General features: G+C 33.4%; 1 protein-coding gene across 2 annotated transcripts in view; it reads right to left on the bottom strand.

Moving 5' to 3' along the window:
- Positions 1 to 295: 295 nt before the first annotated feature.
- Positions 296 to 23,223, bottom strand: part of GRIA4 (glutamate ionotropic receptor AMPA type subunit 4) — a 526,394-nt gene continuing 503,466 nt past the window's right edge. Inside the window, exons 14-16 of one of the 2 annotated variants that reach the window (XM_068554257.1) lie at positions 6,907 to 7,021; positions 4,583 to 4,717; positions 296 to 460 (exon numbers count right to left, since the gene is read on the bottom strand). In XM_068554257.1, the coding sequence (XP_068410358.1) occupies positions 296 to 460; positions 4,583 to 4,717; positions 6,907 to 7,021 (415 nt within the window). Of the gene's footprint in view, positions 461 to 4,582; positions 4,718 to 6,906; positions 7,022 to 13,381; positions 13,497 to 23,223 lie in introns of both variants that reach the window. The other variant, XM_068554258.1, reaches the window with a different exon arrangement.

The following is a 23,223-nucleotide window of genomic DNA, read 5'->3' on the forward strand; positions in this document are numbered from 1 at the left end:
AGGTCCACTCAAGTGAAATCTGTTGCTGTTGATACACCCATCCCAGCTCCCCCCACCCACTCCCCGAAAAAAATTCTAAATTTTGAGTTTTCCTGATATAAAATCTGAGTTTGGGTTTCCGAGCTGAGCTCATGCACATGTTGCTGCTGCTGATGTTCGGCGCCTTAGGACGTACTTCCCGCTCTCAGCCAAAGGATTGGTTTGTGAAGACCTGCACTTAGCCTGTCCCTCAGGGCTGCGTTTCCATCAGTCACCAACACAGTTTAATTAAGGCACTCAATTATTTTTTTGGTTTTCATGGTAGGTCTGATGCAATGACAGCCAATCCTGAACTTTGTCTAATTGCAGTTCCAGTGTGTACAGCCTTTGGGCAGTCGGGTGTCAAGACGCGGCCATTTTCACCTACACTCCCAGTGATGGATAATCTGGCTTTGTTTCTTATGGCTTCAGAAAAGGTCAGCTGGGTTGCATGGAAAGGAAACAGAAAGAATGTGGAGTGTTACAATATTTCTGTCTTTTCAACAAAATATGACACAACAAACACCAAAATATCAATAATTAGACATCTGCATTTTTTCCATATTCTTCTGGTCATATGAAAACTGCTTATCACAGGAAAGAAAAGTTCAACTACCTGGAAGAATAAATCACTCTAGAGTTTGTGGTCCTATCTGTTTAAGAACTAATTCTAAAATCATAAAACAAGATTTTGTTTGGCAAATCTAGGCAGGACACATCTTTTAACTTGCTGCACTCTACACCCTGGTATTTCTAGTCCAACTTAAACGCTTCTTTAGGTTTGACAACATTCTTTATTTGGATCTTTTTTTCTTGTTATAAAATGTCTTAACAGTTAAATGATTGTACTCTTAAAATTGTGATGAATTGTCTAACCAAACTATATATATATAGACTATTTACGACAGATCTTCCTGTTTTCAGAACACAGATCTATCCACAGATACTTTCATTCATTCACAGCAGCTATAGATATTGACCCAGAATAGGACAATTAGTGACATAATGTTCATTCTATGCCCACTATGGAAGTTAAAGTTCATATTTTAAGAAGCTTAAAGTGCTTAAAGGGAAGTGCACTGAAAGGGGGCATGTTTCAATGCCTCATTGAACGGTCATCACTGGGGAAGTTCCCGGATTGATGTTGTGGGGTCAGGTCTCTGAAATCCTCATTATATTCTTGTTCTGTCATATTAGGTAGCAGGTAATAATACTACACTGAGGAGAAACAGGCAGTGTTATTATGAAAATCTACTTGCTGTTCATTCATTGCCTTTAAATTCTTTCTAGTAGCTGAAATTTAATGTTAACTCAAGAAGAAATAAGGTAAAGGAGATATTCCCTTAGTTTGTTGTGCCTTATCATAACTTTCTCATAACTCATATTGTGTCTTAATTCCCTGTTGTGAATTTAAGTTTACCTAATTCTTTAGGAAATTCCATCCCTATATTTATTCTGCCCTGTAACTTAAATATTAGAATAATGATGTATTAAATATGAAATAAAAACTGGATTAGAAACTGTTATAATGAGAAGGTTTTGAGATCAGTTACCCTGATAGCTTCAGAAAGTTGAAGTCAACTTGCTACTGATGTATGTATGATAAACACCGAGGTCATTATTATAGTTCACCTTTAGTGAACAGTCTCAAAAATTAAATTTTACTTATCTTTATAATCAGGAGTCAGGAGACAACCTCTACAGAAATTACTCATCACTAAATTAAAACAAACCAATACGACAGTCTGAATTTGTTTCTTCAGATTCCCTTTCAACATTTAATATTAAGTAAAATAATTATTTTTAAAAATCTATTAGTTTAGTTTTAAGTTTTTTTGAAGAGGAAATATTAAAATATAATTAATAAGAGCATTGTGATTTTTTCAGAAAGCTTTTGCCATAAAATCTATTTTTTTCCCTTTATTTTCTTGATTGCCTTTATGAGGAAAAGAAAATATCAAAACAGGGAGTATTCCATGTACCCTCAAGTAATCTCTCCTTCTCTACAGATTAATGCAACTGAGTGTTAATAAGTCTTTGACAACTGCTTATTCTCTCTTTAAATCTTAGTATTCTTAGTTCTCTGCATTCTTATTTCCTATACTTATATCTCCTGCTTCTTACATAAAATGTCATTTCTATTTATCTTTGTGTGACCCTGTTGAGACTACTCAAACTGGAAAACTTTCTTATAAATTTACCATATAGTCTGGTTCTGGTTCTGGTTGGATGTTATGGCCAATGGCTGTGACCTTAATTATGGGTTCCCTTGAGGGATGATCACTTTTAAAGTAGACATTCAGGTTTTGTTTTTGAAATTCTGATACAATATTATCTAAATTATCAGTCATTTTCATAATTATGGTCAATAGAATTTTTGAAAGGAAAAAGCCATTTAATATGGGAGTACAATGGAAAATGCTTGCTCTCAAGTCTTCTCTACAGAATCAGATCATTTCATTTGCTCTGAATGCCATTAAGTCTTTTAAAAAGTCATATGGATATGAATGCTTTATTTTTTTGAAATTTATTGTCTTAAAAGTTCAGCTTTAAAGGCAATTCATGTGATGAACTGCAGTACTAGGTTCTGACTCCAAAAACATTTATTACATGTGAATTTTATGTACATAACCTGGGAATTCATATCTCTTTCTAGCAATTTCCCAGAACTTCGTATTGAACTAGAATTCATGAGTGTTTCTAGAATTTTTCTAGAATGCATTTGCTATGCTAAAGAAAACTTTTAAACGATAGCTTATGAAATTCATCACAGAATGAAGTCCAAATAATTGGCTCTGAAAACTTCTCAGATATTGTTTTTCGCAGTTTGGGAAAAATCTCTCCACAATTCTGTAAATATTAAGCTGAAAGCATTACTATAATGGCTAAGAAACCTTGACATCATCATAATTTGTTGTTCTGCTATTAGAAGACATACTCTAAACATTCTGATCTGAGTGAATTGAGGATTTTGTTCTCAATTCTTTTTCACAAAATTTGGAAAGAACCACTTTGGGCTTATCTATGTACAGTTGTACTCAGTCACTGATTTCTAGATTATGGATACAAGCAATTAGATCTTGGTTAAAAAGGGATGGCTTTTGCTTTTTGCTTTAAGATACTAACAAGTATTTCAATAGCTTTTTTTTTTGGCCGTGCCACCAGGCTTGTGAGATCTCAGTTCCCTGACCAGGGACTGAACCTGGGCCCGGAATCCTAACCACTAGGCCACCAGGGAACTCCCTCAATAGTTTTTTTTATAAATAAATATCAAAATCAAGCATGTTTACCTGGCATAACCTCAGGTATACATCTTATTCTTATAAAAATTATATTGGGTTTGACTCTAGGGTACATCAAGCACTAAGTGTCTCTTGGGAGTTCAAAGTTTCATTTATCATTGTAATAGAATGGCCATTATATATAATTTCAGAAAATGGGTTTTAGAGACCTGACTTTAAGGAAAGCAACAACAAATGCTTCCAGATCTTATTTTAAAACCATTTTCTATTAACAGAGGGAAAAAGTACTAGACATTTAGAGTCTTAAAAAAAATAACCTCCATCCTATATTTCACTGAATGCTTATAATTTTTTATTGTCACATGATGAGAGGATGTAAGTGGGACTGATCTGGCTTACTTAAAAGCAATTGAAATGAAAACAAAAGTCAATAAATACTCACTGCAATTTTTATTTTTACTGTGTCTTTCCTAATGAACATATATTGCTGACATCTTTGATGGAGAAATTGCCTAAAATGCCTGTTCACCTTAGTGATGCTGTGAAAATAAAAGTTGAATTTCATCTAATAAATGTGAATTGTAGTCAATATTCTGATGATCACTCCTGCCTAAAGGTCTGACTCAAGGACTACTGCCAGATGAACAAACAGCAGGGTTTCACTCTTTAAAAATACAGAAAGATGGCTAATGTATATAAAATAAATTAGAATAGGAGCTAAAATTCATTGAGTGCTTACTATGTGCCTTGGAGATTTTACATATATTTTCTCAGAAAACAGCACAACCTTATTAAAAATAGGCAACTGTCTAGGCTTTGATAATTTGAAACAGGTTTTATGCTTATTTTGTTAGCATTTACCTTAAAATTAGTTTGTTCCAGAGAAGATTAGCCTGTTCTGTGTACAAGGAAACCCAGATCTGATTTCAAATTTCTCCCAATTTTCAGGTAGAATATACTGTTTAAAACATTTTACAGAGCAATTCTGGAAGTTTGTTTTTGTCTTTTGAACCCTTTCAATGCAGATATCTATTGGCAACATAAAGTTTCGAACAGTACATCTGCAGCCAGAGAAAACTGAACAGTGCACTGAAGTTTTCAAAAATGTAAAGCTCTAAATTAGAAGCAAGCAATACCACCACAGACAGGTCACAACACTGCATTTACAGAATGCATCACCCACTCACTGTAGTAGGCCCTAAGTCCTACCCCTAAATTTTAATACTTTCGGTTCCATATACGTTGTAACCTTCTCTATAGGTTGCTAAATTCTGGGTATTCTGCGAGGAAGTTGGGTTAAAAGTCTGTGCACTCTTTGCCACCTTCATTCTCTTCGCTTCTGCCCTGGACTTGTAACAGAACTCTATCAAAGCCACCAGCATTGCCAAGCCCAAGCCGCCAACCAGAATGTAGAAGACGCCTGCTACGTTGCTCAGGCTCAAGGCACTTGTCTTGTCCTAGGGGGGATAAAGACACTTGAGTTAACTGTGGAAAGTCACATCCAGAAGATGGAAGAACACATGAAATCCAAACAGCTAATTAAAGTAAATGCTTAATTTAACCTGAAATTATTTAACATGTATAAGTCACTGGTGTAGCTTTATGGATTTAAACATAAAGCTTATAGGTCTTGGCAGAAGTGAAGTTATGATGATTACCAATAAATTGTGTGTGATTACATTCAATAAAATCTATAACATTTTATCATTGCTAAATATACAATGAAAACCACTATACTTAGCCATATATAAGCATAGGCAGAAGTGGGCTTATTATTGTTAAGCTTGCAAATGACATTTTTAAAACCCAATTACATGCGAAGGAAACCTCTTTTGGCTTTCCCTCCATTAAAACATTTTTAATGTTTGATATTTCTTTTGAATAAATTTAACTTCATGCTTCCTACTTAAAGAACTAAGGGACTTTAAGCTAGCAGTTTCACATTTTGTTCATCATGACTTTACCAAATATATGCAAATAGTGTGCTAAGGTACATGTTATTTGTTCTTTTAGTCACATCTGTTTAAGAAATCTCCTGGAAAGTGTCACTTTCCAGTATATAGTATTATATACTATTTAGGAATAACTATATATGCAACACATTGGAAACTTTTTAAAAAGATACTTTAAAAATATACAAATTTTTCCATGGTCAGTTGAGAACTAAATTATTTACGGACAGATTTATAACTATTTTTATTGACTTTAAAATATGATTCCATTCACTTAAAAATGCTTGATCAGTTAATATTTTAGACATACTATTCTCCAGAGATTTAGAATACATATTATTTCATAATAAATTCAGAAATAGTTAAGCATATTATTGTAAGATATTAAAATTGTAACAAGAATTCATAATTTTTCATAAATTGTAAATATATATTATATAACATTATTTGAATAAGCATTTTGGGTAGACTACCTGAAGGATGCCCCATGGTCAGCAGCGTGTTTTGTGCAAGCTTAAATAGTTTTATTAGGAGAAGGTTTAATTTTAAAAATTACTATGTACACTGTCCTCTTAGCCATAACATCAACTGATTGGACCAAAAATTTAGGGTAACTTCATTTTAAAAATAATCACTCATTAAGTACTTTTGCTTTTCTAAATTTACATAAGTGTTTGAAATAGCTATTTCATTATTTGGCCAAGCTTTTCTCATTCCACTCTGGTTCGAAGGCAGACAAAAGTGATTAAAACACAGGGAGAAGCCTGAATAGAGATCAGTTAACATTACTGTCTCTTTCTTAAATTAACTGAGGTTCTCTTATATATGTAAGTCACTTATTTAATGTCGTAGAATAACCAATAATTTTTTTCTTTCTAAAAGAAGATACAGGAAAAAATAAATGAAGATTTCAAGAATCCTCAACAATGGCTTTCAGGCATTATGTCCTATTAATTTGTGCAGGTATTTAGATTCACTGATAAATTACTACATTTTTTTCTTTAAATGAAAATATAACTGTTTGTAACACTATTTTCATTTGTACTCAACATGATCAGGTCTATAGGTTCCTGCATTGTTCTAAAAAAAAATTCATGAATGAGATCTTAGAAGCTGAAGATATTGTTCATAAACATTGATTTATTAAAATAATTTCGATAGAACAGAATTGGAAGGTTTACTCTGTTTATCAGAATAAAAATATAACAGGTCATCTTCAAACTAAAGTGGAATGCTTGGCAAAATAGTGACAAAAGACTGAACTTCTGAATAAAATATATTTAATATTTAAAATATTCTTTCTGTAGATGACTGCTGATCAATTCCCCATTTCCTGTTTTGAGAATACATCAGTTCTTGAAATAATACATTTCATGGTCTTTGCCTCCAAAACAAACAAAAACCAAATCCAAAAGCACTATTTTTATTAGTGGTACGTATATTTGAGAATAATATAGGAATTTTATTATTTTTTATATTTTTACAGTTAAGTTTATTTAAAAGCCTTATATTGAGGAGCAGTTTGCAATTTTCTGAAAAGATACTCCCTTTGGCTTAAATCTATGACATTAGCTTCTAGTTTAGGCAGTGTATAGAGAAACATTTAGTTTTTGCTGTTTCCATATACTCTTGACAATTGCTCCCATTTACTGTTTTGTGAACACAAGAGGAGGCCCCGAACTGCAGCGACTGACCTTGCTTCCAGAGTCCTTGGGTCCACATTCACCTTTATCGTACCACCATTTGTTTTTCAGCTTGTCTAAGACGCCTGCCTCACTGAGTTTCAAAACGGCAAGGTTTACAGGAGTTCTTCACGTGGAAAATAACATAAATAACATTATATATGTTATTTTATGTTATTCAAGTAAAACTACATTAGAATCGCATGGCAAAGTGACAGAGCAGAGGCCACAGTAGGTGTTATGTCTTGTACTGTAGGCCCAGGTTTCAAATCAGACATAAAACTGGGGCCTGCTCCATCGCTTTAGGTAACAGGCACATACTGCTAGGGACGATTTTTAAATAAAATGTATGCAATTACTGTGAATCCAAAACTATTAGCCTGGATTGGGTTTCTTGAGCATTTTCAGTTTTCCCACCATAAATGTGGAGTCATTCAAAATCCAGAAGCTCCTTTTTTTCTCTTTCAAAATTAGTGGAAGTGGCTATAGGTTGACAGGCTTAAAATAGAAGCTAGATAGGCCTGGTTTCATTTCTTGCAGGCATTATGATTCAGCTAGTAGAATTTTACTCTGTGCTTTAAGTGTATGGCTACAGTATCCATCATTAAATTGACTCCTTTACCACTCTCATCCAAGACCTAATTGAAAGAGGAGGGTGATTCAGGTGTTACTGACAAAGGGCCACCTCATGCAGAGGAAAGTCCTTATAAGACAAATATGTAAATCATTAGTTTAAAGTATAACCCCATGCTGATATTTTCCTTCTGAATTGCAGTATTTAACTTAAATAATATCACCAGAAATAATTTTCATCTATCTTGAGTCTACCATATGAATATACTCTAAGTATATTCTAAGTAAGTATAAAGTGCAGTAACTATAATATATTCTATAAATTCTTAGAACAAATACATGATAGGTTAGGGGTAACCAAGACTTTTATAAACAGGCAAACTCCTCATACTATAAAATTCCATTTTTCTTTTCTACTGTCTTTGAGTCCTTCAATACTAAATATTATACAAGGAGTCTCAGAGAGGAAAGGTTCACTTGTCAGTCAGTGTCAGTGTTCTGAGGAATCTAAGAATTCTTCTGGCTTTCATTCCCATGTTAACCTCTGTGTGTGTAGAATAAAGCCTAAGAAGATGGATGGGAAGCAGTAATGCCTAGGATCTTCTGTTGTTACTGTTTTTGTGGTTGTTTGGTTTTTGTTTCTTTTTGCTTTTACATTCAGAGAGAGACTCCTTGCATTCCTCTTGACATTTTTAAGGCTGCCACAATCATTTTGTCTGGCTGTATCTCTTAATGCCTCACTTCTTCTAGGAAATGTTGAGTGCATTTGGAGAAACACAGCATACATTTATTTGGTTACCAAGGGATTAATTCTATAAACCTATCTACACAACTAGGTAATGCATTAATAATTATGGTGATGATGATTCCTAACATTTACTGAGCACTTACTATGTACCAGGGACTATTAAAAGTATTTTACATGTTTAGTTACTATTATCAGCTGTATTTTACAAATGAGGAAACCAAAGCACAGAGAGGTTAACTCACCTAGTCAGCTAGGAAGTACCTGAATCAGGGTTTGTAATGGTCTGTGTAATTAAAAATATTAACAACAGAAGACTTAGGAAATAGGGGTTTCTGGTTAATTGAGTTTTCTGATTAACAGTTAAACTAAAATCCATTTTTTTTGGTACTGTTGTTCTGAAAAAAGTTTCTAAAATATAAGTTTTTGTTTTTGTTTATCTGGTTTCTGAATTCAATTTAATTTTTGTATCAATGTCAAAAGATCTTACAAGGTTCATTGTTCAATTTAAGCATATGCACTTGTCACATTCCTAAAATATTATATTGTTTTTTGGATTAAAATCTAATGTCAGCATGATTTAACGCTTTGTACTAAAAAACTGAGTTTGGGTGTGGGGTGAGGATTATGGTTAATTGGGGTCCTTGGTTAGCCCCAGTTAATCTAGATTTTACTGCCTATAACCTCCCCACCCCCACATTACATCTCCCACTTCCATTTATGAAGTGATTGGTTGTTACAAAACCACACCTGAGGGTTTGTTGGTGAACTGTGAACTCCTTGAGAATAGAAGCCACATCTCATTCATCCTTGTAAAATATTTACAAGGATATCTGACTCAGGGTAGGGGCTCTGTAAAATTATTACATTTAAATTATTCTGAATCCAGAACAAGCATTTTTGTTTAACTGATACTAAGGGTTTTTAGGTCCCCAGGCTAGCTCACCAAAGCCTTTTTAACGCGTGTGTAAAGTACCTTATATTAGTCTATATTGTACTTCTTGCATGGGTTGTGTGGGGAGGAGGAGGACTTAATGCTGAAAAGAGAAGGAAAATGAAAGCAGTTTCCTTAAAGTTTCTTATAGATGGGAGAGCTGAAGGCAAAAATATGGATTACTTCAGCGGTCCCCAACCTTTTTGGCACCAGGGACCAGTTTCGTGGAAGACAATTTTTCCAAGGGGTCGGGGGAGGGATGGTTCAGGTGGTAATGCAGGCAATGGGGAGTGGCAGATGAAGCTTGTCACTTGCCCACTGCTCACCTCCTGTTGTGTGGCCTGGTTCCTAAGAGGTTGCAGACAGGGTTGGGGACCCCTGGATTAAATGAAGACTGCCTTTGACTTATCTCTCTTCCTTCTTAAGGACCATTTCTCCTACCTGCTTAATTTTCCCCTTGCCTCTTTGTCCCTTCTGCTATTCACTCCAGTAGTCTGGTTTTAGAGGATAAGATTAGATTGGAATTTTGAATAATAGATATTTATTAACAACCAAGCTTAATGGTCAACTGGTGGAATGTCAGGCACTGAGCAAGAAATTCATTACTAGGAGAGTCCTTCTCCAAGGGTTAGCATACCTTACTGGTCTTTGTTTACAACATTTTTTCCTGCTTATGAATGCATATTTTCCATAATAATAACTTTATTATTGCATTGGTTTCCATGGCTGGGGAGAAGGCCATTTGCAAGTATAACATATTTTAAAGTCAGGAATGGGCTGTATTCTTCAAAATGCCAAATTAAAAACTGGGTATTGTGAGATTTACTATAATTCCTAAAGAACTCATTATTTGGTAACCACATTTACAGAATGACTTAAATATGAATATCCACATCCATGAGTATGCCTATTTTTATATATATACGAGGAGAATAAAGTATAAAACAAACAGAAAAGATCAATAATTTTGTAGATATTATTAGCATTATGGGTCATTGATGATTACAAGTATTGCCAAAATTTCCAACTAGAACCTGGATTAAACAACTCACATAAAAATTGGCATAAAATTCTGTATATCGTTTGTGCTCAGACTAAATCATATCAGATTAATCAAAGGGGATATGAGTTTTAGACTTTGCAATGAAACTTTTAAATTGGTTCATTGCCAATTAGTAAATTTCTGTTATTCACAAGAATGAGTATGAATTTCTTATGACCATAAAAAAGGCCACAGCACAATAACATTCAAAGGAGTAATTTTTCAAACAAATTCATCCCCTCCCAAATCATGCCTTTTCACTTTATTTCATTTAACATACCAGACCTTTTTCCTTATTTCTTCTGTGGAGCCTCTGGCCTAGGGCTGCCTTGGTCATGCTCTGGGAATGGCTATCAGTTGAGTGGGGATGCTAATTATTTTGTGAACTGGAAGCTGCCACTGTGACTCTAAATAATTCAGTTGTTGATTACATTAAATCAATCAATCAACAGTGGGTATTTCTTCTTTTACCCATAGATACTGGTGCATAGCCCAGGTAAAGCAGAACTTTAATAATGTGCTGCTGTATGCAAGGCTGGAGATCTCTTTCCTTGTTATAATCCTGTAAATGACAGGTGGGTCAATTAGCCCCTCCCTGGAACATATTCATGTGTGGTACAGCTTTCCATGCTTTCCCCCCTTCCCCAGATGAATCACTGTTAGGAAAGTTAATTTTTTCCTACTAAGGTTCTGTATGTCAAAATCAGATCACACCAGATTATAGTATATTTGTGCTGAGATCACTGAGTGTGCATTTCACACAATGTGCCTTGTAGATAAACTGGCAGTATTTAATTTTCTCTTCTGCTTTGGCTTTATACTTAGCAAAGGATTAGGAGCCAGCTTCTTCCTCCAATTCAGCACTTTTCCTCCTTTCACCTCTTTCAATAGAGATCAGGCCAAATGGAAGGGGTAAGGTAAGTTTAAAAAGAAAATCGGTCACCCAAAGGAGCTACAGAATAAAAATTTAAAAGCAGCAACTGTCTCCTGGTAATTTACTTTGATTCTAAGTTAGGTCAGGCCATTTAAAATATCACCTTTTAAAATAAATGCAGAGTAGCGTATTATTATTATTACCTATTCTATTGGTGATAAATATTATATCAATATACAACCTACTAGAAATATTTTTCTAGTGTGAAAACAAAATTCCTGAAGGAAAATAGAACATACTGTAATTATATATGTAATTAACATACACTTTATGTTAATTTTTATAACATTTTAGAAAATGACTCAAAATATGAAATAACATTTTAGAATATCATCTTATAGTTCATGTTTGGTGAAAGTAACAGGTGAAAGTACAGGAATAAGCATTTTGATTTTTGAAAACTACAAGGTTAGCCTCATATTTATTTCTTTGGACGACAAATATTTATTTGGTGTCCATTATGTGCCAATGTTGGATGCAAACAGATTAAAATTCAATTGAGTTGTCCAATCCCTTATTTAAATAAATTAAAATGACTTTTGTTACGTAGATTTTTCCATTATGTGTACATTTCTGCTTCTGCTTGCTTATTTTTCTTTGGAAAGAGTCTAAGAGTCTTTAATATACACTAAAACAGGAATTCATTATTAATTTTTTGTGGAAAATTTTATCTGTTAAGCAATGTCATACTTTGTTTATATTTGTGATAAAAATAAAAATTTGCAAACAAAGTTTTTCTAATTGAATAGAATATCTTCAGTTTTGTTTTCTCTGGTGTTATTAGAGTACATTCTCTTATGTTTCTAATTTGCATAGAGGAGTAGATTATTAGTGTAAATGAGTAATTTTCTATTTATGTGTGTATATATGTATGTATTTATGTATTCATATTTTTATGGAAATGATCAGAACATTCTAGGCAAGTTGGGGCTCCAAAATATAAAAGAGTTAATACTTCTGAAGAAAACATACGGTTGCTGTCTTGAATGGAGGTGTCTTAAAGGGGAACCATCTCAGAAGAATCCCTGACGACTCTCTCTAGCTTTTCTCTGCTTTTTTTGTCCAGGGACTCAGATTCTCCCTCAGGATAGGAGATGGATGATCAGAATTGGGTCCACACAATTCTGTGTCTCCTCCTTTTTCATGCCTCCTTCTGTGGCCAGAATATTCATTTTGCAAAGTTTATTTTTTCTCCTCCTGCAACAAGGTTGTCTATAAGATGGAAATATACAAGTGAGCTGAATTTGAAAGGCTTTTCAGATCAGGATCGAGGGGGAAGTTACCAACATTGGAAGAGGGTGAGGTTCGCAGCCTCCTTGACAGATATACCCTTTAAACAAAGCATAATTCTCTGGGTTTGGTGGCCAGACAAGTGAGAGAATTTGTAGCCCAACCAACAACCTGAAGATGAGCAGGACTACTTGTTTTGGGCAATTCTCTAGAATTTAAAAGAAAGAGTGTATATTTAAAATGTTTCGATGTTCTTACATACCAGTTGAAGATATGTAAGGAAAGAAAATTCAGTCAGAATATTCCCATCTTTGGATTGTTTTCTTTACGTCTATCCACAGTGAAGAAGAGTTCTGGAACACTAGTTAATAACTTCTGCTGATTGTATGCCTTTTTTTTTCTTTAGACACTGCTTAGAAATAAAAGTAAAACATTATTTTATGGAGCTGGAAATATGACAGGGATGCAGTAAAGATAAAGCTGAGTTGGTCTTATTTTTGTAGCCCGATCTTTCTTTAGTTTGATCCATTACAGAAGACAAAAAATGTCTAGTTCACATGATTACCTTTGATTTGTTATACAACTTGCTATTTAATGGAAGCCTGAGAGTTTTAAGTGGAGAAATGTCTTTCTGGTAGGTACCTGATTTAGTGGAGTCAGATTATTGTTATTACTTAAAAACATTTCGTGGCAGCTCTGGTGAGGAAAACAAGACAGACAACTTCTCTGTTCTCTCTCCTCTTCGCTAAAAGCCTGCTTTCCAAAACTGAGGTTCCTAGGACTATGTCTGATCCATACCTTCTTCAGAACCAGAGATTTTCAGTGACTATTTTAGTTAGGTTTGTTAGTGTGTCCCCAAATTGATATTTTTGGCAAATATTTTTGCTTTGACAGTAATTGCATACTAAGTTTGCGAAGGGACTTGACTAGCAACTCCAGTGGTATTAGTAGGTCTAAATTATGTCTCCCAGCAGATGCACCTATTACTTTACATACTGTTTACCCGCTTTTGGTGACATTGAGGCTAACCTTGGAGTCACCTCCCCCGCTGCCACATTCTCCTTTGTCGTACCACCATTTGTTTTTCAATTTGTCCAAGAGGCCTTGTTCATTCAGTTTTAAAACTGCGAGGTTAACAGCATTTCTTGAAACGATAAAACATATTTTGTAAGAAACTGCACAGCTGTTAAGATGTTAGAAGGAATGAGGATTTAAGCTCTTTTATAAGCTTCTCCCAGACGCTAAATAAACCTCTCATTTTGTCATCCTGCAGCCCCTTCCACCAGGCAGTTGTAATTTCCTTCAAAGTGTATTAAACCTGTGGCATTTGGTGGTTCACTTTCACAGTTCACTTCTTGTCAAGTAACTGACATCAACATCAACCAATTACATGGATTTTTTTTTTTTTTTTTTTGCAAAACAGTAATAAACTTGAATTTACTAGTAATTGAGAAAGAATTGTGTCTTGAATTCCTTTGCCTCTAAGAATGTCAACGACCCATAAGAGACAAATGAAAATTCATTCCCAGAAGGAAAAACATAATTGCATAAACAAATCAGCAAATCAGCCACTAATTTTTGTGTACTGATTTCCTGACAACAAAGAGTATGGCTTAATTTTTATTCCTTTTATTATTTGTGTTGGTTCAGTTTCCTGGGCTGGAAGTCATAGAATAGTCAAAAGAAATGTAGTAGCAGCTCTCAGGGAGCTTATATTTGAATTTCATGTTGATTCTTAAAGTCACTAGATGCTATTTAGAAACCAGGATCATATATCCAATTTGACTGTTTAAATTATGTAATTAAACCACAGGAAGTCATACTGCATTTGATATGGACTTTGCAAACAAACACTAGATTAGATTTCCTCCATGTTTATCTCTTTAGGGGAATAAGGGTAGCATATTCTAATTATTCTCTAAAAGGATTAAAAAAATGTGTCATGGGTTTTGCCTCCCATAAAACAAAACAACCTCATGTTAATGAGTAGCATTTGAACATTGATTTGCAAGTGAAATATCATTTAGTTGATTAATAAAATGTCACGTTTCACCACAAATCAGCCTATTAATGTATTTATACTTTTAAAATGTTTTTGTAATATTTCAGGTAAATGATGTGCATTTTCCAGTGTTGTAATGGTCTGATCCACTTGGAGAGTAAACATTTCCCATGAGTAAACCACACACTTTGAGAGGATTAACACTTTTTAAAAGTTAGACTACCATTTATTAAATGCTAATTAAATAATTAGCTGTCCCCACATTTCCAAGTAAGTCCCATGTTAGTGGTGTAAAATAATTAATATAATTCCTGAAGTGAACAATACCAAGTTGTCAGTTTAATCACCAAAAGGACCAGACTGAAATCTAGAGATGAACGAATATTCAATGAAGCTAGAGCCATCTATTTTTTTAAAATGCTTTTGGGAGAAAAGAGTTGTTTTAATTTATTTTATGTCCATAAGAAGCTAAATAAATTTGTCTTTCAATGAACTGAAGCTAACAACTAAAGTTTTCTATTTTGGAGAAAACAAGTTTTATAATCCACTTTAGTCTTAAACATTTCTATTAAATTTTTTTCCAATAAAGTGGTATCCCAATTATTTTATATGTTGGTTTAGACCATTCCTTTGATAAAACTAAAATCATTTCATGAGAGGGTTATTTAACATGGTTACTAGCCATATCCAAAGACAGTTTCACAGCACAATAGAAAACAAAAAAGCAAAATTAAAAAATGGATAAGGAAAAAAAGCTTTATGTTGAGAAAATTGTTTGGAATAAAGCTTTCTACAAAGTTATTCTAAGACATTGTCTTTCTAATAACATCTAATAGGCCATGTAAAAACAGTTCAGTTTCACACTGCTATCCTTATATATGTGTGTGTATGTATCTATATTTGGTTAATATAATATACTTGACCCGTAGATAAGTCACTGCCCAGTTCACAATCCACATTTTCCTGTGGTCCTTCAATAGAATTCACATAATACTATCACATGTAAAATTTACTTTTCTTAAATGAAGGCACTTTGTAATTAACATTTAGAGACAGTCTTTAGGATTTCAAGATTTCTTTGCCTATTAAAAGTGCCTGCTATTTTCTACAATTGTCTGACTAAAGATGTAATTTCTCTATGTAATCAGTTTAGGTCTAAAGGAGTCCTTAGATTGCTATTTAAAATGCAGCATAAACCACACCTGTAAGGACTGTTTGAACATGTGTTCTATTCTATAGAATGCATCACTTTTACATGTTATTAATAAGAATCATCAACTGACTTTTAAAATATACATAAAGTTACTTTACTCAGTTTTCTAGACTAGTTTAAAAAGTATTTTTTATCCAGGCAAAAAGAAAAAGGAACCCTGAAGGAATAATTACAAGTAAGCCTAAGGAAGTCATACGGAGTCAGGTAAATAAGGGACATAGAAAGCAGATCCTTGCTGCAGAACATTTTACTATTACTTTGGAATCCCCTTCATACATTTCAGACATAGATTTTGAAATCTATGTCAGAAACTCATATTGATGATAAGGATATTCTTGTCCTGATTAAGCATCAGAGAAGCCATAATAGTGATCTGCCAAGCAGATAAAAGAAAGAAGAAAAATATTGTGGGCTATTTTTTACATTAATTATTCCTTTCGTTCTATTAAATGCAGCTTTTACAGAATAAACTCAATTGAAATGGATTGCTTTCATTTAAAAATGGAAGGAGAGGAAGAAACAACAATTAAGTGATCATATTTTTTGCTGGAAGTGTAAACCACATTTGAGAGCCCAGGTATGTTGACAGTGACCTTTTATAGACTGCAATAGGACCCAGGTAACATACTTATTTGCCTTTTCATTTTATGACTTAGGGGAATCCTAGGTAAGAAAAACCCCTCTCCAAATGGCTTTTTTCATAGTGGTGAGGTGATGGGGAACTTAATTCAGGACTGGAACAAAAATGCTCACCCAGACAAATTCCAGGACCTCTGGAAAAATTCCACGGGTTTTTACTCCTGAAATCATTCAACTGAGTTTGAGATTATGAAAATCCATCTTTTATTGCCCTAGCATCTGGGACCCATTTTTGTTAACTAAACAAAAGCTTTAGAATGGGAATTAACAGAACTAAACTTTTCCCATTTATTAATTTTGGGTAAATTAGTGCAAATTAAGATTTTCTTGTTGAAACTATGCTTAATTTAAGCTAAGATATTTATCTCTTACTCTCTATATTTCCATAAATAATTTATCATTAAATTCTATAGATTTAGATATGCTTTTATGTTTACTTTATGCCTCACTCATTGTATTTACTTCTAGAGCATAATTCTTATAGTATAATTTTTTCTGTTGGTGAGATATTAAAGTTTACATCTGATAAAATGTCTACCTATATAAACAGATAAATTTTTAAAAGTTTGTTTAGTAAAGTATTCTTATGATTTCCTGGATTTGAGAATATTATTATAAAGGACTGATATACAAGCCTTAGACTTAGTCATTGTTTGCACACAAGATATTCAGGGTATATATAATTTGTAGAATAAATAGTTTGCAATATTATATTTAGTCTGGTTAAAACAAATTCAATTACATTTCACTTAGTAGGTTGAACACTTCATTATTGTCTCTGATATCAATAATATATGGACCTAATGGATTTTATTTGTCTAAACTACTGTGTAATTTTGCTAATGCTTTTTTATCCTTATAAAAAAGGATCCATTAATTATATACACATGAGAAAGTCTCTTTAGTTTTTGGCCTGTACTCTTTTAACTTGAGTGTTCTCTTCATACTAAACTCTCTATAAAATTTAAATATCAGGTGTTAAAATGTCCAGAATATTTACATGAATGATGCTAGAAAGTATTTTTGTAGTCCTGATAAATTTTAATATATTTTTTAAAAACTGAAAAATTATGTGAATCAACATGCAATTGTGTAAAACACATAGGAAAATCCTTTAAAACCTGCAAAGGACATTGGTAGATAATTTATGCAGGAAGAAGTACAAAATTATATAAAAATAATTCAACCTTACTTGGAATTAAACTAATGTGAATTAAAGAAATGCAAATTCATTTTTTTGCTATTCATATTGGCAAAGATAAAAGTAAGGATAATGTTCAATACAGTCAAGGATTTAATGTTGTCCTAATACACTGAAAATAGAATTTAAACCAGGAAAAAAAATAATATGGTTTTGTACAACAAAAACTTAAAAAACAATTCTTGCCCTTGAAAATTATTGACAATATTGAAAATTATTGATAATAATTCCCCTTTGAGGAATCAATCCTAAGAAATTAATCAGTGATGTTGACAGAGTAACATAATAAATGTTATAGTATATTTATATAGCAAAATGCTGAAAGCAATTTATATGCCTAACAGAAAGGGAGAAGTAAGTAGATTTTAGTGTACAGCAGTGGTTTTCAAGCTTGATCTGAGTGTCAGAACCACTTATTACAAATACAGGTGCTCAGGGCTAAACTTGCTGTAGCAGAATCTTCTGAATTGGGGACAGTGTATCTACATTTTCGCAAAGCTCTCGAGGTGTTAGTATTGGTAGGCACCAATAATCCATATAACTGAATGTTTAACAATCATTACACGATTTTAATGACCAGGGAAATGCTTAATGTTGAGTGAAAAAAAAGAAACAAATTTGTATATTCATTGTGATCTTCATTTGAGAAAAAAATATATAATGTTTATATGTATATATATATTAAAATGTTAATGGAAAAATACTGGAAAGAAATACAACAAATAGCTATCTGTAGGTAGTGGGATTATGATTGATTTGGACTGCATATTGTTCTTTATGCTTCTCCACTCACCCCAAATTTTCTGCAATGAAAAGTGACACTTTAATAATCAGTAAAGAACAAACAAAAACACTCTCTTAATTATTTTATAATATAATGCCTAATAGAATTGTTTCATGCAAATCAAAATATATATTCTATTTTGGATCAAGAAAAATTGAGGAAGAATTAGAATTTAGAAGTTATTCTTAAGGATCTCAGAAAAACATTCACTGTTCTGATAATGTGGTTTGCTTTGGTACACTTTGTTTTGTGTCTCTAGTCACAGGCTGAATGGAGAAAATGTGATGCATTTGGCTTCTACAAAGGTTCTACCTTATTTGAGGGGAACAGGTCAGGAAGAGAGGTATGAGTCTACCCATCAGATAGGATTGGCAGGAGGTTAATGGAACTCTCAGTGGCCTAGAGAGAAGCCTTGCTGTTTCACACGAACTTACATAGACAAGGAGAATTTTTTCCCTTAGGCTGGATTAAATGAATGTGATTGTGAATAAACTTGAGTCCTGCTAAGTGGGTGATTAAAAAAATATGAATATAGCTCTGTTTTTAGAAAAAGAGATTCCATGGCTGGCAGCTTTGCTCTCTTCCAAACAAGCATTAGACACTCTAAGAAAAAAGTCTTTTTCAATGTTGTGCAGTAATTTTTTAAAAGGCAATTAAAACAAATCTTTCATCATATAACATATTCACTCTATCTTTCTTTTGAAATCAAACTAAAATTCCAGCCTGGAAAACTCATTTGATTTAAATTTTGTTATGCAGCAGGTAAATATATGCAGAAGTTTTTCTAGGGCCACTCTAATAAGAAAATAGTAATTTCATGAAAAATAAATAATAACCAACTCTGTATAGATTATTCATTCTGATATTTAAATGATGGCCATATTGTCAGTATTGTAACAAGTTTTGCGTTCATGGAAGTCCATCCCACATACAAGATGAGATAGGTAGACATGAGCAAATATCACATGGGATTTTACTTTTGTGGTTTTATGATGTCCCCCCCATCCCCTCCCCATCCCCACATAAAGGCAGCTAAAGGAAATTAGCAGGAAAACTGAGAATTTTCAACAAATTCCAGAACTTTGTATATAGTCGGTTAATAACTAGCTGAGAAAAAGAACTATTTTATCACTCAAGGAAATATAAGGAAAGGTATTTGCTTTCATAGTTCTACTGTTTATCAGCTATTTAGGCCTGGAAGACTAATTCTCAGCATTTATCAATGCTCCACTGTTTTCAGTTTAACTTGTAGCTATGCTATTACTTTTTTCCCCAAATTATTCCTTCCAGTAAACAAGCACAAGGCTCTTTTTGCTTCATTGGATTTGTGCACTTTTTTCCAAAGGCAGAATTTGGGCTGAGTTGCTCTCCATATATATATACATGCAAACATTTTTAGAAAAGTTTAAGTTTTCACTCCAGTTTGCTTATGCGATGACAGGTAAGATTTGCATAAAATGGCACTATTGATCAATAATTTAATATCAAAATTCAGAGGGAAATTTTTTTTTTTAAAGGGAAAGACAATTCAGACCCAGCAGGAATTATAATGAGCATTTGAAAACTCTTTGATAATGAGGGATTTATTGTCTTTATTTTGGATTTTGGGTGACATATATGCAATTAAGTTAGTCTATAGAAATGTTTGTATTTCATACTTCAATTGAAACAAAAAGAACTGAACAAATTGAGTTAATACCAGGCTAGATTCCAAGAATTGTCTCTAAATTGTGTTCTTTGGAATTTGCATGACTAATTCCTATTTGAGAACTAGGTCTGAAGAATGTGATGTTTAGAAGGATCACTATGATTTTTGTGAGGATATCTGCCAGTAAATTTAGTCAGCACACTAGCTAGAGATTGTGATAAATAAAAAAATTAATTGTATTTTTACTGTTGAGTTTTTTTTAATGTAATATTTACAAATATTTCATGCAGTTTAGTTTCTTGACTTTTGTCAATTTTAGGTCACAGAGTAGAATTTTCTATCCTCCTTTGGTCATGGACTTCTTTTAGAAGTCAATGAAAGCATGGATACTTTCTCAGGAAAAATGCACAAATGTACAAAATCCAGATTGATATACAATTTCAGGTAATTGCTGGGGAACAAAATCTGCCACCCCAAAATATCTCTGGACTTCGTGACTCTTGGTTTAAAATTTGGTAGAGTACTACTTTTGGTTTGTTGATCCTTTTTCTCCCAGGGATGGTCACTGTTTTTCTTTGTCTCTGTCTTTTGTGTCATTTGTTATAAGGAGAAAACCACTGGTCTGATAAAGTTTTCTTTTTCTCTTCTATGCCTTGAGAGTTTGGTTTATATACTAATGAGAAAAATCTCCCTGGTTTCTGCCATCCAAAAGGTGCACATACCAGTGTGCATTTGGCAGCCAGTTAAATAGGCTGTGATTCTGAGCAGTCTCTTTGTCCAGCTGTGCCAGCTGTCAGGGGGAGTTTTGTCATTAGGGGTCCAGTCCATAAGGGGCCTTTATCTTCTCAAACTTTCTTAGACTGTTTTTAGGAGTGAGCCTTTGGAAGATGGGAACTACATCATCCATTCCCTCACTTCGGGACGCCTCTTGTGTCCGTGGTACCGTGGTCTGGAAAGTTACCTCAGGGTCTTTCCGTAAATTGGCTTATTGATTTGAATCACTATTAAGATCCTACTCATCAATGGCCAGATGATGGATCCTTTGAATTGGAAAAACTTCTAAACTGGTCAATTTTTAGAAAGCTCTCATCATAAACAACTATTTTACTGGTACCTATGGAAAGACCAAATTAAAAGGTGGATACAATGATATATAACAGCTAACCTTAAGACTCTCTTAGTTTTAAAAATAAAAACAAAAAACCTGTTCAGGAAGCTTTATTAAATTATTTGTGGTCTCCGCTTCCCCTCAATGGGTCTTACAGATGCTAATAAAAACTTTAGATTAATTAATAAGAGAATTGAGGAGAAAGAGACTCTTCCCAACAAGATGGAAATTTTTAAAGGGTTGTTAAAAAATAAAATAAATAAAGCAAATATTGAAAGTGGTGGAATAAAGAGGAATCAGAAAGGGAAGAGTCATGGAACTCATCACAGCAAGATGGAAGTCTTCAGATGGTTATTAAGAATTGGAATAAATAAAACGAACATTGAGGGGATCAAAATAAAGGTTTTTAATACAGCACTAGCTAGGATTGTGTGAGCCAAAGGAACCCCCTGTTGGTGCTCCCCGACATTAAAGGCCACCAAACAAATCTGCTCTAATTACCCCAGTTTGGATAAATTTAAAAAGCTGGAAGGAAAAAATTACACTGAGAAACCTGACCAGCAATTGCTTGGGGCAACAGTTAGGCCAATTAATCAAATCAAAGATTGACAAAAAGGCTTGGGTCCCTTGGCTCAACCCCTTACTGGGGTCCTCAAAACCTTTTATACAGGAATGAATAAAATGGCTGGGGGAAAAAAAGGAAAAGTTTCTGGGACTCCTTGTACGACTGAGACTTGTTGATAGGGTCCTAATGGAAACTAAGGTTAAAAGTATAAGTACTGATAGAACTAAGATGAAAGTTTGTAAGAAAATTAGTGTATTTGAATGGGCTTTACGTAAGATGGTTGCATCTCTTTTGCCTGATTGCATTGTGGGGATGGACATTTTGTCTTCCCTTGCCTGGTATTGTAAGACAGGGCAGGTAAATCCACCCTTTAGGCAGTGTTAATTGAATATGCTAAAGGAAGCCAATAGGGTTGCCTGAGCCCACATAATATGAGATGGAAATTAGGGGCTGATATTTAGGGGCTAAAAGAAGCACTAGTGGAAGATTTTGCCCCTAGAGTGAATTGGTATGGGGTGGCCTTGTGCACTCAGAAAGGGGGAATTTATTGAATGCTTTGTGCAGACTTTTTGAAGGCACGCTGCCTTGAATCCTAAAGTTCTAGACTATAGAAATCTTTTGGTTTCCATTTTAGTTGGAAATCTTCTCTGTGATATAAAGAAGCAAATTAAAGAAAATGTAGTTGGATGAACAGATCAGCCTTTTGATATTATTTCGGCAGCAGCCCAGTTCTTAGGGGAAATGGAAAGCAACCATCTTTGTCTTGCAAATCTCTACAAAATCAGAAATGTAAATACAGCTCACAATGGCCTGAGACTGAGCCTGGTTGACTCAATCAGGTAGAACCTGAAACACCAAAGAAAAAAAAGAGATCTTTTAAAAAGTACAACCTGTTGGAAATGCTCCCTCACACAAAATCTAATTCACAGCCTCCTTAAAGATTTATCAAGGACAAATACAAGTCTTAAAAGTCTTTTCCACATAGTAAAAAGCCTTAGCAATCTGAGCAGATACAAACTTATTCCAATTGTTATTTATAAACCAGTGAGTTTTGTGTTGTACCTAATTCATGACTAAACTTTTACAATGAAAGCTATGACATCTCTGGTTGTGTCTATGTCTATGTGTGTGCATTATAGATATGGTATTTTTGTATCTCTGAATAGTGTTTCCAAAATTAATTTGTAAAGAGCTCTTTTTAATTGACTTAAAAGTAAGCACTTATAAATTAAACATTTCTAAATGTAGTAGAAATGAATCCAAATATTTTTCAAGTGTAACTGATCTAGGATTAATCTTTAATAAATAAAAGCAAGTTTAAGCTTGTCGGTTTAATTAAACAGGACTATCTTGAGAGTTATCAGCATTAAATGTAAATTAAACACATTCTACCAGGTTTACCACAAGTTAAATACATTCAGTTATCTCTGTTACAAAATTTGTCAGCAAAAAAAGATAAATTTTGTATGATAAAATTTTCATAAGTAATTAAATAAATTTAAATGAAACAAGAGTTTTTAGATGAACTCTTTAAGAATAATTATGTTTTATGGCATATCTACTTAAAAGTAATTTCCTCAAATTTTATTGGTAACTTGAAGCTTTAGAGTTTTGCTAAGTTAAATGATGGGAATTCATTGACTGTCTAGATCATTTCTAGAGAAGATAAAATACTGAAATATTAATTGTTAAACAAATCTAAGTCTATTTT

This window comes from Eschrichtius robustus, chromosome 11 (genome assembly GCF_028021215.1).
Source record: "Eschrichtius robustus isolate mEscRob2 chromosome 11, mEscRob2.pri, whole genome shotgun sequence".
In the NCBI taxonomy this organism is placed as follows: Eukaryota; Metazoa; Chordata; class Mammalia; order Artiodactyla; family Eschrichtiidae; genus Eschrichtius; species Eschrichtius robustus.